Genomic DNA, 27770 nt, shown 5'->3' with positions numbered 1-27770 from the left:
ACATTGAGGGAGAATAAGAGGGAGACCAGTGTCGTCTTTTTGGAGGACGAAGCAGAGGACTTCCCGGATCTGCTCCTCAACCTGTATTTTTTTATGGTGTTTTACCGAAGACTCAGCCGAGTCTTTTCTCCCCTTCTTCGATGAACTCCCCCCCCCCCAATCGCCAGTTTACCTCTGTTCTTTTAAGGCCTTATGGGTCATCGACTGACAAGAACCACTGTTAGGGAGAATTCTCTGTTTAGGCTGAATTTCCTAACCTAGTGAGTCCCCCAGCAGCTTTGCTGGATTTTTTGGGGTTTATTTATGTCTCCTGCCAAGAGTGAGACACTTTTACCCTCACTCTTGGGCATGATTTGAGTGTGTTTCTTTTACTCTAGATGTGTTTAATGGGCTATGGGGTCTTTTACTCCATAGGGCTTCATGTGTTTTTGTGATGTGTGTTACACAGCACCCTCAGTGCAGTAACACAGGGGTGTCATAGTGACCCCCCAGTATAGACTCCATACCCTGGGAGTGACTACTGTCTCCCAGGGCATGTAAAGTCACCATTGACTTTACTAGTCTCAAATTCTGAACAGAACCAGTACAAACCATCATATTGTGGACGTACTGGCCGGGGCAATTCGACTGCCCCGGGGTCTGTTAGTCGAGGAGGCACGTCTCCGTCCCCCCTGATCGAGTTTTGGCTGGTAGCAGTGGATACTACTTTTTATATTCGACCGCGAATACATCCCTATGGGATTTCCCATTGTTAGAGGCTACCAACTTTAATTATTTAATTCTCATAGCCTCGAACATACCGCTGGTTTATTTATTTAATATTAATTCTCCGGTTGGTATTTTTTGCCAAGACTCGGTTCTAAAATGGCGTTTGTGTTCTCTTCTGTGACTCCAACCCAAGTCGAGCCCTTTGTTCCACTTTTTGGCGGGCTTCTCCACAGAAGCCTCCAAAAGTGGTGCCACTCTGTCTGGGTACCACAGAGAGTGTAGGAGGGGGTTTAGGCAACCTGGACTGAGTTGCCTAGGCAACTCAAGTCGCACTCCGTCCTGATTGGCCCAAGTGGTGAGCCGCCCGGCTCACCACTTTGCATGTTTGACTGATAGCTAGGCTGAGTGAATGGCGGTTTTCTGCATAAAAGCAGGGCTTTGGGGACTGGAACTTCAGAAGTCGCCACAGGACCTAAGAATCCGACGAGGGAGAAGCTGAGGCGACCTGCTACGACACCACCGGTGGAGCCCTGCTGAACCGTCTCACCACTTTTCCCAACAACAGAGGAGATCTTCAGCCCGGAGTCTTCTTCCTTCGACTGGTGGGGATAACCAGTCTGCTTCCTGGACAACTCGTGGCCGCCTTGCCTGTGCCAAGCACCCTGGCAACCGGGATACCACGTTTTACCACTACCGCGAATCAAAGGGTAGTACCTTTAAACCGGAAACCTCTGCGTCTGGTTTCTTCCCTGGCAGTGCAACGACCTTCATCTTTCCTCCACGTGGAGATCTTCTCTTCCTCTGGACGACGCCGCGACTTGCACCCGCTGCCAGGAGCAACTGGCCCCGCTGGAGGATCCTTTCCACCTAAGGTACCGTGGTCCGCCTGGCTTCCCTTGCAACCGACTGTACGGGGTAGATCTAGCCCCGGCTTTCGAACCTGGGTTAGCCTGGGGTACCCTGGCAAAACTTTTCTGAGCCTAACTAAATCCTCTCTGAACTCCCTGCAAGACTTTTTAAGCCTTTTGTCATTGTGTGATCTTGGGTGCATGTGTGCCCTGCTCTCTCCAAGAGGGGGCCCGGCCTATGGACTTTGGCTCACCAGTAGCTTTTGACTTTCCTGCCTTGCTTAAGGGTTCCTAAGTATTAGTGTGGTGTATTTTCCTACATTCTGCCTTTTTCCCCCCCTTTTTCGTTAACTTATTGGAGTGCCATCTATAGTTAAGCGCTCACCTCTGTATGGAAATAAGTGGTGTTAACTAAGACTTGTCTGATAAGGAATAAGGGATGTATATATTATAATAGTAACTGTGTTTAGAGTGTTTTAACATAAGAGTGCTGGAGGGTTTCAAACAGTGTGTTTTTAAATAATTATATACCTTGATACCAAAGCTCTGGTCAGCGTTTGGTTGTGCTATTGTGTCTGAGTGCCTATTTTGTATACTTTACATACTGCCTAACTCTTCTTGAGGGAAGCCTGACTGCTCAGCCACAGCTACCAGGTCAATCTGGGTGGTACAGACTGCTACCAAGTGGGTTTACTGCCAACACGTAAATCTTTTGCAGTGGTCCCCAAGGGAACTGCACAGGTTTCTGCCTAACAACCACAGTCATCAATACGGTGGTCGGAACCGAGGGACCAGAGGCAATTTTTATGGGGGGGGGGGATCAGTCAGCGACATCTTCTTCCCACATTTCTGGCATTTCTTGAATCCAGTCTTCGCTGTGGAAGGGTTTGATGAAGACGGCATTATCTCACGAAACTGAAGTGCCGTTTGCAACGATCCGAAGCGAAGCTAACTGAAAAACGGAACTGAGGCCAACGGGCGTGCTCGAGGCATTTATACAGCAGATGACGTCGGTACTCGACGGATGCCGCCGAGGGACATCGACGCCGCAGCCTCGAGTGGAGCGAGAAAAAAAATTCCGAATCAGCAAAGCTGAAGGTAAGGATATATCTAAGATGAGGAATACGTGGGAGGACACAATCCATTCGAAATGTGTATGGACAGCAAGCCTGCCCCCCACCGGAGACACGTGGACCCAGAGGGGCATGTCATGCCTGCTTTCCCTTGGAGGCTGTAGTTGAGGAGGGGGACTGGAAAAAGCCCTTACTCCCCCACCAGCCCCCCTTTTTTGTTGCTTGCACCGGTTCTGAGACGGCGAGTGGTCCGGCTGCCTGCATCTGCGTTGCTGGAAGCCACAGAACCCTCTGTATGTACAACTTCTTTCTGAGCACTGCTGCGATCGAGTGTACGATTTGGCGTGGTCTCGATAAGGATGGACGACGACGACTTGGCTGTTTGTGAGCTGTTTTTCTTCTTGTCCAGCTCTTCATCCGTAGAGGAGTGGAAGAGGTCCCCCCCCGGCCCCCGAATGGTAGATCTAGTATGCGTTCATGGACATTCAGGTTGAATTTCGTTGCCCAGAGCCAGGCTGTCCTTCTCATGTCTGTGGCAATACAGATGGCACGGCCTGAGGTGTCAATATGGGCCACTGTGGATTCCATGAGGTCATGCACGACCAGCTTGGCCTCAGCTAGCCCCGCCTTAAAGCGTGATTGTCTCTGGGTGGAGAGTTCCCGGAGGAAGTCTGCAATTTCCTGCCATGTTTGGTTGGCAGCTGCCAGCATGGCATCAGCGCTGGCCTGATGTAGATGTAAAGAAGCGTTGGAAATGAGTTTGCCATACGCCTCCAAGATCTTCTCCTCCTTGCCTGGCAGTGCCGCAGAGGAAGAGGCTGAGGACGACTGGGGCTTGGAGTATAGTAATGCCACAGCGATCACCGAGGAGTGTGGCTGAGGATGGGCCGAGAGCAAGAGTGTATTCCCCCCCCCCACCTGCATGTACTTGGCGTCCAGGCGTCGATTGACCGGCTGGGCCGAGTGGGGTTTGAGCCAGCCCTTCTTGGCCAGGGAGACTACATCGGTCTGCATAAGAATCCCCGATTTGGCAGAGGGGCGTTGTGCAAGGACTTCAGCCAGCACCCCCTCTGCTGGCTGCTCTACCTCAGGTTGGGATAGGCCCAGGTACTCTGCCAGCCCAGTAAGATGTTCGTGGAAGGCCCTGGCTGAGGATGGAGTGTCCGGATCCTCCTCATCCGTATCCTGTAGATGTGGAGGATCCTGCGAAGGAGGAGTAGATGACGCCGGGGGCTGGGTTACAGGGACCGCAGCCGGAGGCTGAGGCGGAGGCTGCAGAGTTGGCTGTGGAGCCGGCTGCACTAGGGCCTGGGGGCCCGATGTAGGCGTCTGTGGTGCGGGTAGCATGGCGAAAATGACTTCCCTGATGGCATCTCCGAGGATAACGCCCATCCGCAGTGACTTCATGAGGCTGAGGAACCTCTTGCCGAAAACCTCACTGACTGAAGCTGTGGCGGGGGGGGCTGACAGGGTAGCAGGGGGCTTCTGAGGCTGCTGAATACCCTGTCCATACGGACGCAAAGGAAAGCTGCCCTGTGCTTAACAGGGGTAGGCTGGAGGCCATTTACCTGGAAGAAGCCAGTCCCACTGTGACACTCGTTCTTCGCTGAATGTGTCGGACCGGTGCCTCATTCTGGCGCGGCGGCCATTTTGTCGGGCTGCCTGCCACGTGCCTGCGACATGTTGCTCGGCCCGCTGGGACCTGCCTCCTCCAGGACTCTGTGGATCACAAGGCCAACCCTGCTCCTCGGGCCTAGGCCCGGTAGGTGGGACACCCTCGACCCGGGGGTCGGTAGAGCTGCGTTTAGGCGCCTCCTCTGACGTATTGCCGGTAATAGGGTGTAGCCCATCGGCCATGGTGCCAGTAATAGGACAGAGCCCACCGGGTGAAGGCCTGGTAAAAGAGCCTTGCGGTGCCTCAACACTGTCCCGGGAGGATCCGAGGATCCCTCGTCACGGAGGCTAGTAGCTGCAGCAGCCTCGGTGCGAGCATTGGTAGAAGGACCTGACCGGTCCCTCCCACGCAGCAAAGTCCCTGGGGAGGAGTCTCCTTTGCGGGGTGCGATGGAGAATATCGGCTCTACACTGGGCCTGGTTCGATGCTTCACGAAGGTCTTGAGATCCTCTGGAGGCAACTTCTCGAAAAGCTCCCTCTACCTGGCTAGTCTGTTCTTCAGCACTTTCGAGGACAGCGAGTCACACGCTGAACAAGATTGCCAACGGTGGTCTGGGTCAAGGCAACGTAGGCAGAGGGCGAGGGGGTCTGAAGTTGGAAAGAGCCTGTTGCAGGATGGTCACCTGCGGAACCCTGTAGAAGTCGACATGCGCCATGGAGGAGCGTGACACTTGAGGACCTATTTTTGGTGTGCTGGCAACATTGAAATATGAAAGTATGCAGCTTTCATATGCAGTGTTGCCATGTAGTCGCCCCTCTTCAGTAGAGGAATGACTTCATGTAGAGTTGTCAACCTGAACCTTTGACATACGTATTTGCAGGTCTTAGATCCAACACTGGGCGCTTTGTGTCTCGTCTTTCTTTGGCATGAGGAAGTACACAAAATGGATACCCTTGTTTACCTGTGCTGGAGGGACAAGTGCTATGGCACCCCTTTCCAGCAATGAAAGAATGTCTGCTTGGAGAATGAGTTGATGCTCCAGGGACATGTTCCTGACAAGGGGAAAAGGCCAAGACTGGCTTTATGCATTGGCTCGAAGGCCCCTTCCACAAACCCCATGAGCTTTGTAAGCACAATATTCGAGTCCCAGCCAGGTGCGAATAACTTTGAACCCTCCATGAATGCTTTCACCACAGGCACTGACCAGTATGAAACTTTACTTTATGATGTGGTATAGGGTGAGAGAAGCTAGGTACAATCGTAAGGAATTGAAGAGTAAGACTCAGTCTAAAAGATATAGGGCTTCATTATGAGTGCGCCGGTCCAGAAACAGTATCCGGGCCGGCACAGTACGGCTCTGCGGGCAGGTGCAGGCCCTGCCCGCCAGGGTCAGACCTGGCGGGCAGTACGGCACCCGCAGAGTTTCATGGAGGCACCAGCACCGTTATGAACTACTGGACTCAATGGGAATGAGGAATTACAAAATGACTGGCACCTAACTTCCCAGCCGCCGGACTCTGATAAGCCCGGTGGCACCGGAAAGTCAGATGCTGGTCATTTTTAACAGGACCGGTGGCAAGCTGCTGGTATCACCGGCAGGCTTACCGCCAGACCCGTAATGAGGCCCATGGTAAATGGTGTAAACAAAACTTTTCCATTAGTTAACATAGCAGTGTCTTGTATTAGGCTTGCACGCTTCTTTTAAAATGTCTGTACAACGTTGATGTAGATGACTATGGCCTCAGGAGCCAATCTGACAAGTTGAGCATCTGAGGGCATGGCGGGAGTCTTGGCCCTTGGTTCTGTGACATGTTGTATGGACACAGTGTTAGGACAGTTTTTCTAAAGTCCAACTAAGGGCTTCATAAATCATACATCTGAGACAGTACATACGTTCTACTCTTAGTAGAAGGCTATACCACCTGAGAATGTTGGTAGCATGAGTAGAGCAGCCAGGCTTACCTTAGGAGGTAGAGAATTGTAGTATACATATGGTCAATGAAACACAAACATAATGTGTTGCAAATAATAAAGGATTTAAAAACAAGTAGACCAAGATAATTCTTGGGTAAGAAAGTACCATAACATCATATAAACACAAACGTACAAACCAAATCCATACCTACAGTGTGCAAACCAAGGTATAGCCTTATTGATTCATTGTAGCCTGATCAACCCTCCCAGGTCCAACTTGGGTCCTTCCTATCTATCTTCCTCTCTACCTGTGGTGTTCCCCAGGGGTCTAACCTCTCGCCCTGGATTTTCAAACACCACCTGGCAACTCTCGCCCACTGCATTGTCATTTTCTGCAAAAATTTCCAGTGCTACGCTGACTCCTCAAATAATTTTCAGGCTGCCCTCGTCTACCTCCTATACCATCTCTGTTTGCCTAACAGCCATTCAAGATTGGTGTGCTGCCAATGATCTTTGTCTGAATGCCAGCAGGACGGAGATCCTCATCGGCACACCTTCACCATCCTTTCCCCTCACTCTCTGGCCGGCCTCCATCCTATCCCCACCGGCGAGGCTAAGAACCTCTGGGTCATCTTTGACTCACACTTTCCTTCTCCGCCCACATCTGATGTCTCTTTAGTCAAATTCCTACTGCACCTCCTCAGAGGTACTCTGCCTTTCCTCTCCTTCCCCCAGAATCTCATGGTCTCCCAAGCTCTGGTTCTCTCTAGGTTGGACTATTTTAACAACCTCTTTCTAAATCTACCTGCCTCTACTCTCCACCCTATGCAACTAATCCAGAACAGGACTGCAAGACTTGTCCTTGGCCTCAAGCCCTGGGATCGTATCTCTCCAGCTCTGAAATCTCTCCATTGGCTCCCAGTGGATGCAAGGATTAAATTCAAAACCCTCTGCAATGTCCACAAGGCTTTCTGGGGCCTGCATCCAAAATACCTTCAGCTATCCCTCCGCAAATACATCCCCTCTCAAGCTCTTCACTCCTCTACCTCCAACTCCCTCAGGATCAGTCGTTTTTCACAGAAACAAGCTGGGGGTAGACCTCTATCTTCGGCTGGGGCCTCCCTGCCATTCTAAATCTTGAGGAGAACCATCTCCGGAAGCAACTCAAAACCTTTCTCTTTGCTTCTGCCTTCACTTCCCCTCTTCCCCTGCTGACATGTTCTCTCTTGGCAGCGTGCACCTGGCCACCCTCTGTCCTCCGGCCCCAGGTACCTGCTCACCCTGCCACCCTCCCGCACAGCCTCCGGGCCACCGCTTGCACTGGAGTCTGTATCTGTACCCATACAGTCCCCTCCCCACCTTTCTTCCTGCACTTATCAGACCTACCCTGTCTGCTGCCTTAAACCCAGCACTTGCCAATTGCTGGCTGCACTACCACTGTTTGTTGCCTTAATTATTTATCTATTTGTCCTTTGCTCCACACTTTCCACTTCTTCCCCCCTCTATGCACTTTTCCCTTCCCCCTCTCCAATGCACTTGCGCATGCTCAATGTCACTGGGCCTAGTAAGATCGTGGTTTTGTTCTCCCCTATTCCCCTCCCTTGCCTTGTCGCGCTCTGAAACACTTGTGTACGGGCACAATAGAAATAAAATCTCAATATCAATTTAGAGGAGCAAGAAGCAAGTCAAAGCAAGTTAAAACTTAAGGTTATACATTCAGGATAGTAATATACTATTCTTGGGGAATAATACCAGGTTAGGTATACTCTTAGAATACAATCATTTTGTGAATTACACTGTCCGATACAGTTGATGATGTTCTTTCTTTCTTAAACTTTCTCTTCTCCTCTTTGTAAAATATGTTGCATTATGCAAGAGGCTTCAATATGGATTGAACCACAGATGGAGGTTTTTTCTGATATTATCATGATGCACTGTTCAATTGACTAATTTCTACACTAATTTATGTTTCTTTGAACTATGTATTGCAGAATTCCTAGTTTCTTTTGCCATTGATGCAGTTTCTAGTTATACTTTTCATTTGAAGTAATGTCAAGTGGTTAGGCAATCGTGATGTGTTCTGTGGCAATGACTATGCTCTCTTTTTATTGGCTTATATCATTCCCAAGTCATCCTTACACCTTATGTGGTCACATCTTTTTCGGCCCATTTTATTCCATGCAGGTATTTTAATTTGCATATTCCACGTTATGTCAGCATTATTTAGCTGTAAAGGTTCTCTAATTTATGACACCGTACTTCGCACTGAAACGAGCGGCAGTATTTATTTAATGGCAGCATTTTCTTATTGTGACCTAGTTGCCCACACCCCGACTCACTCAAGATGGCGGCTCTGGAAGACCGCCGTGTGCGTTGCTGTAACGCCCCAGTCGCTGTATTTAGTTACATTGAGACGCAGCAGCGCGTTCTCCCACTTATTCATTTTCGGCCGGAAGGCAGGTAAGCAGGACGCCCGCACTATACACATGATCCCTAACTACTTTAGTGATCACAATTGTGAGTAATTGTTATCCCCAGTTAACGCGGGATTGCCCTTTATTTCTTTTTGTCTCCACAATTGGTGTATGACGGACTGGATATTCTCTTACATGATGGCTTCACGTTTGAATTGTTTACATTCAATTCCCTTAATCACGCTGGCATTTGTGGACCACTGCAGTTATTATAATTGACAATTGCGATGGCAAGCTAATTAAGGTAATACTTAACTTTGGTCCTCTATTGGTTGCAATAAGTTCCTGATTTTGGTGAGAGTGCAATTGTTGCATATGCATTTTTTCTATTTTAGTCACGCTTTGATTCCAGAATTGAGAATACAGCATTGTATATTGCACATACTTGGTAAGTGCACATCTATGTGTCCTAGATTGTGATTGTATGGTTCACTCTCCCGTTATGGGTTAATTGTTTCTCCGATCATTTTCTGTCTAATTATAGTGATTCAGTTGGACAAGACCCTGTGGTAATTATGCTTTATTTTGATAACTGCAATTAAAATATTGACTAATTGCCATTGCCTCAGCTTTCACCCATGACTGCCTATCTACTCAATTTGGCTAACTGTTGGCTATTGTTATATTTCTTTCTTTTTCTGTTAATTCGGACTGCCTTGATGCCTCCTTGTGATTCGGTAAAATGAATAACTTTTCTGCATTAATATGTTTGATATATGTATATTCATGTTTAATGCATTTTTACATAATTTACTTAATGTTGGCATTCATATGTGATAATTGGTGACTTGCCGAACTTATGTTGTAACTTCGAATGTCCTCTCAACTTTGGCCCTTTCAATTTTGAATGGTTTTGCAAACTAAATGTTCAACCACACACAATGATGTGCCTAAATAATTGTAACAGCCTCTGAAGAGGAGCTATGCTCGAAACACGTGTCAGGCTGTTCATTGCATGAATTAAAAAACTGTACTCTTGTACTCTTTGGAATTTATTGGTGTGGTGCAGTTCGACTGTTCTCCATTTGTTGTAATACAGTATTTCAAAAGGTAGCTGACCCAGTCAGTCATGGGGTGACAAGTGATAAAAATCACATAATAAACCTGAAATTATGTAAATTCTGTACACTTCTGTAGCTTCTTCACATATACTTTATTGTAAGATACATCAAGCTGTTAAGTAGGGAACACAGCCAATGTGGAATGTTAGTGTGTGAGTGTATGTTGGGGTTACGCCCAGTGTCAGCTGAAGCTAAGCCAGCCTGGGTGATGGGTCCCAGTGTGTTCCCTACTTAACAGCTTGATGAATCTTACAATAAAGTATACATGAAGAAGCTACAGAAGAGTACAGAAGGTACGTCATTCCATTGGCGATAAGGAAACTAAGAACCTGCAGCTAAGAAGAAGAAAACTGCTGAGGGGGGAGCAGCAAGAGAAGAGGAACTACTGCCCCCCCCTCCCCAAGGAGTAAGTAGCAAGTCCCATCACCCAGGGCAACAATAAGGGAAGTAAAAGCCCAGCACAGGGGTGGAAGCGAGCTCCCGGGGCAGAAAGAAGGCGCGGAAAAGCCCAGCGCAGGGGTGGAAACTGCAACCAAGGCATAGAGAAGGAGAAGCCCAAGAACCCAGCGCAGGGGTGGAAGCAGCACCCGGAGCAGAAAGAGGAGGCCATAATGCATAATGCTTACTGTCAAGTGATATCCCAGCGCTGACCCAGGAAAGGGCTGAAAGCAGCACCCGTATGGGAAAAGAAGGGGTGATTCAGAGCAGCATCCAGGGCCATCAGCTCTAACAGATTGATGTGGAGTTTGAACTCCGACTGAGACCAACAACTGCTGGCGGTCATGTCGTTGGCATGAGCGCCCCATCCTGTGAGGGGAGCATCGGTCACTACAGTCTCCTCTGGCCTCGGTTGCCAAAACGGTTACCCCCTCATCAGGTTCCCTTCGTTGGCCCAACACAGAAGATCCTGGGAGACAGAGTGGAATCTTAACGGGATCCGATATCTTGCCCGAGAAATGCAACCACTGCATCTTGAGGACCCACTGCAGGGATCTCATCGGCAGCCTGGCCTTTTCACACCAGAAAAATGCAGGATGCCATGAGGCCCAGCAACCTTAAGAATTAGAAAGCTGGGAGATTCTGGGCCTGTTGAAACTTGTTCACCATCTGCACAATGTGATGAGCCCTCGCCTTGGGAGGCGAGCACTTCCTCAAGGACGTGTATAACACAGCCCCGATGTACTGGTGCTGTTGGGAAAGTGTCAGATGCGACTTCTTGAAATTCAGGGAGAAGCCCAGCCTGTGGCGGTGAGACGGAGGTGATCCAACGCTTACTCGGGAGAGCGCACCCGGATCGGCCAGTCGTCCAGGTAGGGGTAGACGTGAACCCACCCCTCGCCTGAGGTACGCTACCATCACCACCATTAGCTTGAAGACCCTCAGGCGGAGGTCAATCTGAATGGCAGGACCCGAAACTGAAAGTGCGAGTCGCCAGCCGCAAACTTCAGGTACTCTGTGCTTGGGATGAATCGGCACACGAAAGTAAGCATCCTGTAGGTCCAGAGACACCAACCAATCCTGAAGTTGAAGGGCCTGGAGGACTTAAGAAAGAGTGACCAACTTGATCTTGTCCTTCTGAGAAGTTCGTTCAACCAACGCAAGTCCATGATGGGTCTCAATCCACCTGTCTTTCTTCGGGATCAAAAAATAAGGGGAATACCATCCCTTGTTCCTCTACGCTACAGGCAGCAGTTCTATAGCACCTTTCTCCAGCAGGGTTAAGATTTCCTGCGCAAGGAGCGGATCCAGAAGCTTCAAAGAGTTTCCCCGGTGGATTGTCGTGAGGCCGCTGAAGGAAGAGAAGGCAGTAGCCGTGGGCTATGGTATCCAGAAGTAAGGGCTCGCCATTCTTCGAGATGCTGAGACAGTCTGCCCCTAACCGGCGAACCATGGGACACGGCCTCATAACTGTTTGCCTTCAGGCACTGCCGCAGCCGCTTCCAAAGAGGTAGCTGCCTGAGCGGCTTTGGGACCACAATTTCCCCGACCACCATGGGTACTTTTTCGCTGGCCCCTTTGACTGGCAGCCCCTCTCGTTCTACTAAAGGAGGAGTAGTGACTAAAAGAACCTCCCCTCCACTGCTGCCCCCTAGGAGGAAAAGGCGGAGGTTGACACACAGCTGCGCTTCAAGACTTTGCTGCAGCTTTGGAGGTCTGCAACCTCTCAAGGCTCTCGTTAGCCTTGCTGCCAAATAAATGAACATCATCAAAGGGCACGTTCAGAAGACGGGCTTGCACATCAGGAGCAAACCCAGACTTCCGCAACCACGCAAACCTGCGCAGGATGGTGTTGGCAGCCATGGACCGGCTGACACAGCCTGCTGTGTCCAAACCCGTCTGAAGGGATTCACACATAGCATCCTTGTGGTCACGCACGAGGGCCAGGAAGCCATCCCTTTCCTCCCCCTTGGGAATATGCTCAGCCGCTAAGGAAGCACAGTTCCACAGAATGTGTATAAATCTTGCCAAGGCACATGTGGAGTTGACAGCTTTCAGTGCCATGCTCCCTGAAGAAAAGACCTTCCGAGCCCATCCGTCGAATCGCTTGTCGTCCCTATCCAGAGGGATGGTAGGGTACGCCTGCTGCCTCGAGGTGGCCGTAGCCACCTGAACCACCAAACTCTCCGGAGTGGGGTGAGTAGACAAATAGCTGGAGTCACTAACAGATGGGTGGTACTTTGACAAATTCTTATTGACCGACAGAAGCAAATCCGGGGCCTGCCAACCAATGACACCCTTTTTTGCATCCTAAGATGGAAGGGCAATACCGGGTCAGAGGGGGACCTTGGTCCAAGATGTCAGTAAGGTCATCCTGAGTAAAATCCTCAAGAGGACTGGACCACCCCAGGTATTCGGAGACCCTGGACATGAGCCGCCTGTAGGAAGAGTCTGCGTGAGCCCCTTGCTCAGGCCTACCAAACTCAACTTCCGTAGAAGTATCCAGGCCACTGGCATCATGGAGGGTCTGCTGCAACTCCTCCAAGTGACTGTCACCCAACAATCCCAGAGCCTCATCCTGAGAAGCAGGGTCTTCAACCTCCGACCTTTCCTCCTCTTCTAAAATGTCAGGCAAAGGTTTATTTTGTGGAAACCCAGCCAAAGTGACAGAAGAGGGCCTGGGGCCCAATACCGGTCTCCCAGATGTAGAGAAAGCCCCATGAAACTCCTCAGACATATTCCGCCCAAAAAACGCTGAAGGCGCATAGGGCGCTGAAGGCCTCGACGCCGAAGGCATCGAAAACATCGATGTCGAGGGCATCGAGAACATAGATGTTGAGACCGCCAAGGGCTTCTACGCCGGAAACCGCGCAGCGGATGTCGACACCGAAACCTTCGGCGTCGACGCTGCCACAGGCGTGGGCTGATAAGACTGAAAAGCATCGTCCGAGTCCGACTGAGCCGGCACCGAACGAGTCGACGCTGGTACCTCCACAGGCTGCAATGGTCACGTGGGGGATGAGGACTGAGACCTGGACACACGTCTCTTGAGACTGCTCTTGTTCGCATGGGACCTCGAGGGCTCCCGATGCGAGTCGCGGTGCGAGCCCGAAGGCGTGCAAGCCACGGATCAAGAGCGTTCACGGTCGGCTTTGCGAGAAGGCGCGACAGGAACCGTGCCGTGCGACTGGAAAATCGCCAACATTTGTTCTTAAAAAGCCACCCACTCCTCCGGAGTCGAGGACTTCGTGGGAAAGGGTACCTTACGCACTGCGCCATCCTCCTAAGAGGACAGGGAAGGCAACCAGTGCCGGCGGTGCTGAGAGTGCCGCGAGAACGAGGAATGGTGGGAGCCACTCCAGGACCGAGAACCTCGAGCTTCCTCCCAACATGGAGAGTCGCCCCTCAAATCATTGTTGGAAACCCTAGACTTCAATCCGGACTTACAGGACTTCGGCTTACCTGCACTGAGTTTCCCCTTCCTTTCATGCAAGGCCTTGGCTGTTAGAGACTGGCATTTGGAGCAGTCGTCAGTGTCTTGCGACTCCCCCAGGCACCATAAGCAAATACGGTGTGGGTCGATCAACGGCATCTTGGACTTACAGTCCCGGCAAGTCTTGAACCCGGACCTTGGAGTCAGAGGGGTCGAAGAAATAGACATAATAAGAGATCAAAGAATCCACGAGGCACGCCGAGTTTCACAAAGCGATACACGTTTGCCGTCGGAAAAACAGAACTGAGGCAACGCGCGCCGTGGTCCTATATATAACATCCGGTGACGTCGACCCTCGACCGAGGCCCTCAAGGGACATCGGCTCAACGCCATCGACGCAAGACACCCTCTGCTGAAAAGTTTCCGAAGTGCACACAGCTGTGGTCGTTACATGTCATAGATGCAGAATACGTCGGAGGACACAATCCCTTCGAAAGTAGATGTAAGGGTATATTACTCACCTGTGATTTGGTTGTGCCTCTTCCCAAAAGTAATGCTGCTGGTTTCACTTTATTATTCCTGTTAGGATAATTGTATGAGTGTTCCACAACTGGGTCTTGCTTCCCCTGACTTGCTGTTAGCCTGTCCAGAGTAAGTCTGCATTAGGTTTTACCTACCTAGATTAAATGTAACATTGGGTTTTGCTTTCCCTGGTCTTTTTTAGACGGACACAAAAAGTGTCTTAGGGTTACACCTGCCTTTAAGTTGCTTGTAGCTCCTGTAAAAAAGTTCATAGGTTTTACTTACCTCGAGTATAACTTATCCTAAAGTAAGCGAGTTATTACTTCCTTTAGTCTGAACAGAAAAGCAACTGTAATTGAATGTTACACCCCAAGGTCCAACTCCCCTAAAATAACTTCCGTGTTTCACTAGATCTGAAAAGTATATTGTCCAGTTGAGATGACTATGCGATCTGTTGCTGAGCGTCACGGTATAACTGTTAGTGTCCACTACCCTTGAATTACTGAATGTAATCTGAAAGTTGCCATTGGTTTTTACTCCCCAAGAATAGGTGTGACCTTTACTGAGTGTGTATGAAAAGGATGGACTTCCCTAGAACTAAGGTGTTCAAAAACAAGCTTATATGCTTTGGTCTGTGTACCTACAATCATAGTGTTGTGTTTTTATAATTGTGGTTATACATAATGTGATAGTACTTATTTCCCACCCAAGATTTATCTGGGCCACCATGTATTTAAATAAACCATTTATTTTTACAATACATAGTGTTTCAGTGCTTCTTTGGGACATTTGTATTACAATTTCATTTGTACTGATTCTACAGCCCGCTCTTCCCTCCTAAAATAAGCCTTGCTGCTCATTCTACGCTACCCTGAACTGAGGTGGTACAGCCTTATACTAAGAGTGGAGTCTAGTACTGCCTCAGTTGAATGGTTTTACTAAGCCCTTACTAGGACTTCAGAAGAACTGTCCTAACTGAGTGAAAGATGTTATGAGACCCCTTACTGGGGAAGCATACGAGGGTACATGGACTGGAGCATTATTTGCTGGAGGGGGCATTAGAGCCTCTAGAGGCGGCAACTCTGCCCAGACCTTTACCTCTCCTAAACCAGACTGCTTTGAAAAGAGGAGGATTGGTTTTGGGAAATTGTACCAAGACGATGAGGATGCTCCAAAGCCAGACTGAGGCCCTTGAGAAACCCTGGCGCCGAAACGAACACCAAGTATTGAAGGTGCTTCAAAGGATAATGGGTTTATTAGGAATTTGCCCTGGGGTTTTAAGGGTCTCATGATCCTTCTTGGAGGTTTATAACTGGTTATCTACTGCCTTGCCAAGGAGGACAGAATCTACAATAGGCATGTTTATTAAAGTTGCCTGAATCCCATAGCCATGAATGACGCTTGAGCAAGGTGCCCTCAAGCTATCACTCTACCAGAAGTGTCTGCTGAGTCTACAGTTTTTTTAAAAATATTCTGAGCTACTGGTTTTCCTTCAGTCGAAATTCTGAGTAGGTGGGAGCCAACTGTTTTCGGGGATGGAATCCAGTTGTTTGTGTATTTTATCCCACTGAGTAGTATTATAGCTCCCAAGTAAAGTAGTATTGCTTGCTGTGCGAGTTATATATGCCCCATAGGTGGCCACTCTCTTGCCCATGGTATATAATCTTTCACACTCTTTTTAGGTGGTGCTTCACCACTAGCTAAGTGGCACACCCACCCTATTCCTAGTGGTGGTGACAACTAGTGAATCAGCCTTTACATGACCTTTAATGTAAAGAGGGTCTGAAGGTGATGGATTAAAAAATGAAAAATAAATTCTATTCTGGGGTTGATGGCATAAGTAAGTGAAGGTGTAGTTAGAGATGGGACAATGCTTTACTCAGTTAAAATATCATCCATGAAATCAGTGTCTTCCACCATTTGCCAGAGTTTGAATATTAAAACGATTAGCAGTCCTTTTTAACAAGACGTTGAATAAAAACTGATTAATGGGGAAAATGTGACCACCCTCAGATGTAACATCAGGAGGGTTTATAATGGTAATGTCAGGGTTGTCCCGATCATAGTTATCTGGATCATACCACAAGTCTTGATCTTCCTCCCCCTGATCTTGATTTATTTTGGAAACTTATTTTATTGGCATTTAGTCATATAGACGGTGTTTAATATGTGACAAATTAGGAGTTGGCAATATGTCTAATTTTTATAGATAATAACATTTAACAAATAATAACATAACAAACAATTAACTGAAACAGTCTTCATGTGGCGCTGTGGTGTCTTTAGAGTCTAATCAGGGCTCGGGATATAGAGGAATATTGGTTCGGGTGTCGAGGGGGGTCCAAATCAGGTATCTCCATAAATTCGGATAAGTCTCATCTATGTGATGTGTTAATTTGGGCGGTTTTTTCAGGGGGGTTTATGGTCCGCGGTGAAGGGTATATCTCGTAGAAGGGCTTACCATGATTCGAGGGTGTTGTTTCTGTCTTCCAGTCCAGTGTTGGCCCCGTCTTGCCAGGCTTTGGTTTCTGCTTCTGTCCATCTTTCCAGCTCCTTGATCCAGCGTTCGTGTCTCGGGCCTCCAGGTGACTTCCAAGCCATCGCTATGGTTCTCTTTGCAAGAATGCAGGAGATGTCCATCAATTTGACTACGTGTTTGTATTTGCTCATTCTGGGATGGGCTCCTAGTAAGCATTCTTTCGGGTCCCATTTGTATCTGGTGATACCCGCACATATGCAGGTCTGCTTTACTTTGGACCATAGTTTCATCGTCTTGCTACAAGTGCAGAACATGTGGATCAAGTCAGCTGTATCGCTGCCACACCAGGGGCACTTCAACGATGCCTTTTTGTTAAAGCTGGCCACCCTCTGTGGGGTCATGTACGTCCTGTACAGGACATTTAGTTGCATCTGCCTGAATCTGGTGTTTCTAGACACCTCTTTTGGGTAGAGTAGTATTCTTTCCCATTCTTTGTCCGTCAGTCTGACACCAAGATCTCCTTCCTACCTTTCTTTCAGTGCTGCACTTTTGGGATTGGGTCTGTCCATCAATTGACTGTACAGTCGGGTCACCGGTTTCCAGCCATCTGCTAGTTCGTGCATCTCTTGTAGTAAAGGGTCTGGGGTGGGTTCCTCAGGCCATTCACACAATTTCTTTGCAATCTAAATAGATGGTACCACAGGAATTGGCCACTCGTGAGTCCCTCTTGTCTGCAGTGATTCAAAGTCTCTGAATTTGCCATCGTCGAGCATGTCCCCCCCCACCCCCCTGATCTTGATGAGTAATGAGAGGCTCAAGTGTCAAGATGAGGTTTCTTAGTAATGTATGTGTGGCAAAAGGCTGCCGCCTTGGGGAATTTAGCGAAAGGGTGTCCCATTCCCAAGATCTTTTGCATTATTGGGTACTTTTTCTTGAATGTTACAAAAGAGGAGACATTGTCCATAGTGTTCTCAAAACGTTCACTAGACCAAGTTGTCTTTGGTGTTTCAGGTAGCAGGAACAAAATAGCTTTAAGGTTTCCCCTGGGTCTTTTCTTTTGCAGAGACTGAGATACAGGGGAGGTGCCCCAGTATATTCTGCCACCTTTTGTGGGGCGGTAGGTGTGTGAGAGATGTATTCCTGAGACTTTTTATATGGTGTTTTTGCTTGCTAGAATGAGTTGTGCGATTTTGACATGTATTTGTGAAACATCTGTCGAGGGAATCTGATGCACGTCCACTGGCTCCTGTTTAATGTTCTCGCCTTACGCTAGATGCAGGTCTGGATGCGCAGCAGGTTTATGGCGGTTATGGTTGTTCGTCAACGAGGTGCCGGTGTGAAGCCTTCTTCCAACACATCTGAACAGTTCAGGGATGTGTGCTTTTTAAGTGTGTGTCTGAGTGTCTGTCGCCAGTAGTCTTCCCTATAGCAGCGCGCTGTAACTACCTTTAAAGGGCTGTGGACTGAAATGTGGGAGCCAGAAGGCTCCCTCGAAATGTCTTCGGCTTCAGAAACAGAGCCATTGCTACCTTGTCCTTCCACACGTGGATTCATAGCCACTGATATGGGTTTCGGACTCAGCCATCGTGGCATGCGCCATCACTTGGTGCATCGTTCTTTGAGTTTTGGGCCTAAACATGCAAAACGCCCCTCTGGGTGGTCTCGGGGAAGGCAGTGGTTGCACACTCGATGGGTGTCTTTCAACAGGTACTTTCAGTTGCAAGATGGACAGAATTTAAAAGGAGTGCTCTCCAACGTTACATTGGGTGAAAAGGCTGCTAGACAAGAGCAGTGTATAGAGGCAGTGGAAGTATGCATTCTCTAACAAAGTTAATCAGTCCCTCCCGCTCTCCCAACTGAAAGGCGAGGTCTGGTGTAGGCTGAAGCCTGTCGCTGAATAGGAGGACTTGGCAGTCGGAAGGTCTTCAGGATGTTCGGCTAAATGTGAGTCGAACTGCGACCTTCAAATGAAGTTAAAGTTAGAACAAAACTCAGAAAGGAAGCAACACTAAAGACTCAGCGTAACATGTCCAACCACGATTGCGGAAAACACAATCTGAGGGACCTTGACGCATGAGAAATCATGGGTACAGTAGACGTCACACTAGGGGTAATATTACAAACACGCCCAGACAATGTCACTTTTCGATCTTTCGGAAACATGTGCAATACTCTGCCCCTACCACTAGATGTTGGCCTAAGCAAATCCACAAGCCTCAGATATGTATCAAAAATTCTAGGGCAGAATTGATACTTTAAAGGTCTCAGTGAGCCAAAGCCGAGGTTCTGCCCATTTCCACCGATCTGCATATATTCACGCACTGCATACACCCATTAAAAATAAAGAGCTATTATGGAGGACAGTTAACAGAAAGTGCCTTACCTCGGTATTTATCTGCCGTGAAACGAAAGGGCAAAATCTAAACTGCATGTGCAATGGCGCAGACCTCTCCTGCCATGGGTGAGGGGGGAGGGTGTGCAATCAGATAAGAGCATCAAGAGCTAAGGAATGCAGCCATCATAAAACATTATGGGAAAGAAAGCAGAATGAGGAAAATGTTGTTGGCAAACATTTAGCCAGCTCCACTTCATGGAAAGACAGAGCAAATGCTAGACCACATGTTACAATGGGGGGCAAGGGGAGAGTCACCTGTGCTGTGAGGAGAAAAGTGGTGAGCATTGGATTGGGCATGGGCCATTACATCTACATGATAAAATTCATCCTAGGAAATATGTTTCCACACACACCTCTCCCCCACCCCCATGTGCTTTACCTTCAGTTGGTCTGGGAGAGAACATAAGTCGGAACATGTTTATGGCTTTGGAGGGCTGAAAGTCCTCTCCGGTGTAGCTGCAGTGGTTCAAAAGAATGTTGCTACTGTGCATAGCCAGGACTGGCAGCAAAACTTAAGAACGTTTTGTGAACCGATGTTGGCTCCTAGGACTACCGGGCACAAACGTGGCAAGTGACCTTGGTGACAATTTGGGCCCAAGGCTGGGACTGAACACAGATCTGTGAATCACTGACAGCAGAGTGAATTGGAGCGGGGTTATGGTAAGGCCATTTTAAAAAAGGAAAGTCTTGAATATTTCTTTTACTTTGCACATATTAAAATGTGGTGCTTTTCAATAATGTAGTTGAATAGGGTACGCCCACTCTAAATAATTGCAGGCCATTATGCGACTTAGCACTACCAAAGGGACCTGTTGAGGCAACCATGAAACATGGACTGCACCAAAGCACATCAGCACTGCAAAACATCTGTGCTTGAAACAATATGGAAAACCACTAAAGTGGGTCTCTTGGTCATCAAATGAGTCGTCTAGATCAGCAAACACTTTCGATTCCGGGAACTTTTTCTTCATACCCTCGATGGAACCAAAAGCAGACTACTTTAAACTCCCAGAAAAGGGGTCAAAGTAATGCCCAAAACATATCCTAAAATTTCCGCCATTGTTTATAATCACCAAAGTCTCTGGGCCAGCACAAGGCCGTCAAAGTGGGAGGCATGCAAGAAACACAGAATGGTCAACAGATCGACAATTGCCAAGAAGACAAAGTGTGGGGGAGGGGTGTAGCTAGGGAGAGTAGCGATAATAAAATCCAGTCCCCCAAACCAGACTCGACAGAATGCATTGGCAAGAACCTCACGGTACAAATCGGAGCATAGCAGGAAGAAACGCTCCAGAGTGCATGCTGAACTGCTCCCAGGAAAACAGCGCAAGAATGAGATGTCCAAAGCAGCACCAAACACAAGTATCACCAATTGAATACAGACAGAATAGTGATAGGAGGCGGCAAATATCTTACTAGCATAATTCGAATGACAGTGAAGCGAGACCCCAAGGAGAGTTCTTAAACCATCCTGCCAGGACAGCCCTTTCATACTGGTCTCAAAAAGGTCCCCTTGTGTGGCTATGGGGAGTGATGCACATCAATCTCAAAACCTGAACTCTTCCACACTGATATCCTAACATCCAGTATGCAAAACCCATGCAGAGTCCCCCAGTACCTGGCATTGCCTGAAGAAAGGGGGAAAAAAAATAAGCTCCATATGGTTTCTTACCTGCCAGATTAGAAAAGCAATTTCCAGAGACTGGGACGTGATAAACCCTGCATAGAAAAGTCTCATGGGAGAAAGCAAAGCACTAGAGTACCATGAAATGGAACTATCTTCTGAATAACAGCAAATCCTACTTCACATCCTCATTCATTTTTTTTCTTTTGTTTTATGTCACGTATACTATCATGTTCCGACTCTGCACTAAAAAACTCACGTGCCAAAGGAATGTACAAAACAAAATGGAATATTGTAACTTACCTGCCCAATGCATAACACCACTGTATAACCATTGGGACCAACTGCTAAGGCTTTAGGTTGAACATCCAACTTTGTTGTGCCATGACCACTGCAAGAAACATGTACACCTATTAAGGCACTTTAAGTGTCATTTTCTCAGAAATAGCCGATTAGTCAAAAAATGAATAATACAGGCAATGTTGTGTAAAATCTGTTAATCTATCAAACACATGCAGAATTGCCAAAATGCAATGTGACAAAGTAGCATGAGTAACATTAGGCTAAATTGTCTTGCATTTGTATAGTGCTTCCTGTCATAGGTTATGGCACTGAAGTGCTTTGCCTGTCAGACAAAGGAAGAATAGGTTTGAACATTCAGCAGTGGTAGGGAGGAGGCGAGGGGTGCTCAGTAGCAATAAGATGCTCAGCTTTATTTCAGTTGCGCACTATAAAGGCAGAGCAAACAAACACAAAAATACTAAAAACAAGGCTCATAACATTCTACAAAAGGTCATTGAAATAGTAGAAGTTCATAGGCACAACTTCGTTAGCATTTTCGCTCCACTTCAGTTTTATAAATCGCAGTTTTTAAATTTCCACCCCTCCCAGTTCCACGTCACCCGTGTCTCTAAGATATTGCCTCCGCCATGCAACACCTCAAAAATTCAAACTACAAAGGTGACGATTGTCCTGCCCATCTCAACAAACCATGTGCAGTCCCCTAGCCCTGGCCATAGCGGACTTGGTGAATGCCTCCTTCACCTCCAATAACGCCCTAAACTGCCACAAAACCGCCTGGGTTTCACCCCTCATTAACAGATCCCTCCTTGATCCCACCCTCCGCACTATCGACCCATCACCACTGTACCCCTTCTTCCTCAAAATCCTAGACCACGTTGCCTACTCACAGATTAAAATCCACCTTGAACACCAACAGCTTGTAGGCTCAAGGCAGTCAGGATTCAGACCCAAACATAACACTGAAACAGCACACTTGGACCTGAAAATCCAGCTTGTTGTCTCAATGACTCAGGCAACATGTGCATCCTTTTCATCTTAGATCTCTCAGCAGAGCTCAACCTAGTCGACCATGATGTCCTCTGCCAACACCTCCTGACAGAATTCCACACCAGGCAACTCACTGGGTGAAATCATTTTTTGAGTGAGCGTACTTCCAAGGTCTTCATTGGGGACGACACTGCTAACCCCATACACGTTCCATGTGGTGTCCTCCAGGGCTCCTGTATACCCCCGCTTTTTACAACACAGACAATTATTTGATTTCATGGACGCACTAACTTTACAGACGACATGCAAGTTCTTCTGCCCATATCAAAGAACTATGCCCAGTATGTTAGAACAATCAACCAAACATACAATATCATTCAGAACTGGAAGGCCTGCCTCAATGATGAAAAAACAGAGCTTCTCATTGTGGGCTCCTCTCAACCACTAAGCTCCCTGGACCCGTCCTACTCCTCTTATCATTTATGGCTCCACCATTTAGGTATTCAAGTACGTAAAAACACTTGGTGTTACCTTGACGCTGAACTCAACATGTCCCGTCACATCAACGCACTGGCTTTCACAGCCAAGCTTGTTACATTGAGCAGGAAATTCATTTCCCTTTCAATCTCCCTTACTCTTGCACACGCCATAATAGGCCGTAAAATGGAATACTGTAATGCATTATTCTCAGGCACCTCATCCAAGAACCTTGCAAAGAAGAACTTACTTACCATACTGGTAACGTTCTTTCGATTGGATGTTCCTCCAACATACTCCATATCTTTGACATATAATGTCCACAGCTGTGTACTTCGGAAAGTTTTTCAGCAGAGGGGGTCCTGCGTCGATGGTGTCGGGTCGATGTCCCTCGAAGGCCTCTGTCGAGATCAACGTCATTGGATGTTATAAATAAGGCGCTCGTAGCCTCAGTTTATGCTTTTTCCTCCATAACGTGTGATCTGCACATATCCAATGCCTGCTTGACTGCACATAGCCTTGCGGAAACGTAAGCTGCAATTGGAGGGGACGAAGAAGACATTCACAAGGAATACACGAGGCGCGCCAAGTGTTCGAAGCAAACAGGTTTGCGGAAAAAACGGAACTGAGGCCATGGGCACCTTGCGTCCTATTTATAACATCCGGTGACGTTGGAGGACAATCCATTCGGAACTACAACTACTACAAAATAAGGCACTGAGAGCTGCCCTGGTTATAAAATTCTGACCACATCTCAGCTACAAGGAAGGAAGTGCACTGGCTTCCCATATAAGCACAAATTGAATTTAAACCATTGACCATCGCCCACAGATGCTTGCACCAGAACGCTCCCTCATACCTCATCCACGAATAGCAGCAAAACACGATCCCTCTGATCCTCCTCCACCCGCACCCTGCTGACTCCCAGATTCAAAACAAAAGTGTCACAGCTCCCACCCTCGGAACTCACTCCTAGTTTCACCTCAGAAACGAGCCATCATTTCAGGTCTTCAAAAAAACTCTTAAAAACGTGGTTATTTGACAAATACCCAGATAGATCACACATTGTTGCTTGCTGTGCTCCACTCAGAGACCCTCATGAACTGTGGTGGGGCCTGCCTGTGAGAGCTGCGACAGCATTTGGACTGAGCTTCATCGAATCACACACGTGAGGGCCACTGCTCCGGTGGCCACTGGGCTTCTCCTTTGACCTTTTATCGCTCAACCAGACTTCGTGGTCTTTGCCACAGAACCAGCCCGGCCTCCTACCTGCCCTCGACATAGGACTGCTGCTGTTTCTGATTGGAAACCCGACTTCATTCTTCTCACAATCAAATCCCGGTTGACAAGCTCGAAAAACCGTTGGGGTGACCTCATGCTGGGGACAACTGCAGGAACATCTCTCTTTTTTCAGTACTTTCGCCAACAGTGCCAGGGTCTTACTGACGTCCCCACCTGCACGGCGCCTCCCACCCCTGCACCACAGAGGGGCAGAATGACGAAGGGATTCGGCGGCAAGAAAAAAGGGGCAATGGACTCTTACACCAAAACCTCCGCTAAAACCTCAGGGGTTTTCGAGCCGATTGCCAACGACCATGCCTCGAATTCGGGTGCTTCTCGCGACAACCACTTACTGGCAGCAATTCAGAATGGATTCATGGCTGTCAAAATTAAGCTCGACAACATAGTGTCTACCATTGGCTCCATGAAATATAAGTTGGAGAAGGAAAGCGCCCGCATAACTGGGGCAGGGACGTGGATCAGCGACACAGAGGACAAGGTAAACAGACATAACGCAGCTGTAACTGGAGGACAATAAAATCCACAAGAAATGCGAGGACCTGGAGTCAAACTAGATCTGCAGAACTGGAATCCCGGAGGCGGCCTGCAGGGGTCCGATGGAACATTTAGTCAAGAATCTGTTGAAGTCCCTATTCACTATTAACACATCACGAGCAGAATCTATTTTACTTGAACAATTTATGCCTCCCTGATCTAGGCTGGTATTTCATACCTTTTAAAGTGTCCGTACCTTGTACATTAACTCACAGTGAAGTCACACCGCTTGAAGAATAGTCAATACAAGTGGAGTTGCGTGGTTTGCTGGATTCTGTCTCCTCCCTTATAACTATTAACACATCAAGTAAAATAGATTCTGCTCGTGAACAGTTTATGCGAAGTCCCTATTCAATCAATCAAGGTTCTCCCCGCACATCCTGGTGGAGCGGGCGCATCGTGTGTTGGCTCCTGTGAGGGCCCCCTCCACGCACCACCTTGGCCAGACTGCTCAACTACCGGGATATAGATCTTATACCAAGTCTGTCCAGCGAGAAGGGCACGCTTCAGTATGAGGCCTCAGACATCCACATCTACCCGGACCTTTCTGCAAATGTACAAGCCCTACAGAAATCGCATGATCCTGTTAAGAAACTGCTGCGTATCAGACAGATCCCTTATGCACTGAGGTTTCCGGCCAAGTTACAAATTCAGCATGGTGGTTGGGCGAGTTTTTTTGAGAACCCAGTTGATGCCACAACCTACATTGAAGCCTCCATTTCTATTCCCCTACCGAGGCGTGGCAGCAACCACGGCTGCAGCTCTCGCCTGAACAATAATTGAATTGACTTTTCCTTTAATTGTGCCGTTAATGGATAAGTAACCTTTAATAAATGGTGCCGGCCACAGTCAAATGCAGCCATCTCATCGAGAGCAGTTCCTGTTCATAGCACATCCCAGGAAATGTCCAATACGTTATTTGGGTACATCGTCAAGTTGGGGGTGAACGACGAGCAAGGGGGGTTGAGGGGTCACCCATTACTGGGGTTTGAATGTTTTGAAAATGTATTAACTTGTGTTTTATCAAAATCCGGTACAGACTGTCACTCTTACACATTGTAGCAACACCCTCCCTATTCATGAAAGCGAGCTATGTTCTCTACTTAACATAATCAAGATACTAGTACAGACAAGATCTCCTTCCTGACCTCGAATGTCTGGGCCCTGAACCACCCTATCAAGTTTTCCGCTAGCGCCATACACCCCTGGCAGTTTGTCCTGGGTGGCGAGGGCAGGAGCCCCGACCATCAGCCACAGCTGCACCGAGGACTCTGCTCATCTGAGAGCCGCCGATCGATCGCGCAGCCCAGATGCCCCTTCTCCACTTGGTCTTGATGCCCTGAGGCCCATGCCACTAAAGAGGTGAAGAATTACCCCACATTTGCTGAAATCGCCACATTTTTCACCCACTGGCGGACCGAGCCCCGCGCCTGCATCAGCGGCGACATTTCTCCTGAAACAAAATGTCAGGCGCTTTGCGGTGCGATAATGAGGCTGGCTTCTCCTTGGTTGCCTAGCAACCACTCGTTTTAAATCTTGCAAATATCCGCCGGCAGGCGGAAGAGCTGGCACACCGAAGGCCATCTAAGGCCCTGTTTGCCCCGGTGCGCAGAGCTCAGCACGCATAAAGACCCCCACCGTAAAAACGCCTCGCGAGTAAGGCAAGGCCTTCCGCCTTATCCTATAAACTAAGACTATGCCAAGTGAGTAAACCTTTGTCTATGCATCTAAACGCAACCTGCAAATTCATTTGTAAGACTAGTACCTTGCTATACTGTAAACCACTGTGTGATACATTTTACCCTCTTTGATCCAGGCCCATAGTATGCATCTTTACACATGCCTTAAGACACTATGAGCATTCATACGCTAGCTGACCTCAGTAAAGAAGGGTGTGCCCCACCAGATGGCAATGAAAAGTCTGATCACACTATGCTAACGATTTCATGAGACTAGTATCGGCACATCTTTGCAAAACTGTGAAACTGTACCACAAAACCTTTATGCAATGCCTGATTTATGTAATTGTGCTTTATTACACTAACAAATGGTCCGTGATAAATACTTCACTATATGTTTAGAGAATCTGCTATGCCTCCTTATCTAGCTCCACACTATATAAGCCTATAGTGAATTAGACCTCCGGTTCCTATTGATGTAATCATATGCTTGCTATTACATGTACCATCAATTGCTGCACGTTTATCATGTTATGGTAATGTTACCACTATATTGTCTGAGCGGCCCTTTTACCATATTGAACAATCTGATTTAATACATCATGTACCCCACTTTGTCGACCCAAGCATATTTGGGCATACTACTCAGCCTAATAGTATTATATCCTGCTCCACCAATATAGTAAACAGTACCATTGCCCATATTACCATGTCTTCCATACTGTCCTTAAACAATGCAGGCACACCTATGGGGCTACCCATCTGAAAGACCCCCTTGCAACACAGCACAGAGAAACCTTAGACTCCGTGCACAATTGCCAAAAATCTTTGAACCCCTCATTAGAAATGAAACCAACCTAGACCATATTTCGCCCTAAATCACAACACCCAACGAAGGCCATTTCTCCACCCAACTCCCAGACACATTACAAAAGACGCAAGAACATTACTAACCTACATGCCTCCCTCAACACACACCAACCAATACAGTCAGGAACAGACCTCAAAAGGTGCCGTAATAAATGCTAGATCCCTAGTTGCCCACGCAACAGAAATAGCAGAGGTCATCCTAGCAGATGACTGGGACTTCATGTAGCCAGGATTCTGTGATGGCAATGAAGCAGCAGGCCCTGCACTGACCCTAGCAGTACCCGTTAACTATACTATCCTTAGAGCAGACAGACCTGAAGCAAGCGGCGGAGGAATAGCGATCATAGCAAAAACTAATCTCTATGAGAATAACCTCCACGTCCAATCTCAAATCTTGTGAGTCACTGTCTATCAAACTACCCACTGCCAACTCCCCAACCTTAAACATTCATCTCCTATACAGACCACCAGGCCCTATCAGCACCTTTAACGAAGACATTTCTATTATCATTTCAGGAAAATCTAAAAAATACATCACAAACCCTACTGCTAGGAGACTTCAATTTAGGATTTGACGACATCAATGACCACCAGGCTACCTCTGTAGCCAATATCCTGACCGAACTTGGTTTCACGCAGAGAGTGAACACATCTACGCATATTAAAGGGAGAACCCTCGATTGGGTAGCCGACCGCAATTGCAACGTCTCCAGCTCCTCCATTTCTCCACGAATTTGGACCGACCACCACCTTATATCCTTCACAATAGATACTAAAAGACCCACTGCACAAATACCATCACCCGCCCCCCCCTACACTAACCAGAAATAAAAAAAACATTACAGCAGACAATCTTCAGCCCCATTTCTTACCCAAACTTCATTCTCTACCGGGCAATTCTGATCCTAGTCTACTAGTAGAATAATACAATAACGCTATGGCCATTGCTCTTGATAGTACTGCCCCTCTAAAACTTAGGAATAGTAAACCTAAAAATCACCCCAACTCTTGGTTCACACCCCACCTAAAACAC

The 27770-nt window shown here is 47.8% G+C and overlaps 1 protein-coding gene across 1 annotated transcript in view; it reads right to left on the bottom strand.

Annotated features, from left to right (window-relative positions):
* Positions 1-27770, bottom strand: part of WDR1 (WD repeat domain 1) — a 590429-nt gene that overhangs the window by 233800 nt on the left and 328859 nt on the right. The window contains exon 11 of the mRNA XM_069631954.1: positions 20889-20976. Within this exon, the coding sequence (XP_069488055.1) occupies positions 20889-20976 (88 nt within the window). The remainder of the gene's footprint in view (positions 1-20888; positions 20977-27770) is intronic.

The sequence above is a fragment of the Ambystoma mexicanum genome, chromosome 6q (genome assembly GCF_040938575.1).
Source record: "Ambystoma mexicanum isolate Mex_15411 chromosome 6q, UKY_AmexF1_1, whole genome shotgun sequence".
Taxonomy (NCBI): Eukaryota; Metazoa; Chordata; class Amphibia; order Caudata; family Ambystomatidae; genus Ambystoma; species Ambystoma mexicanum.
The sequence above is the reverse complement of the archived record's forward strand: the minus strand, read 5'-3'. Positions and strand labels throughout refer to the sequence as shown.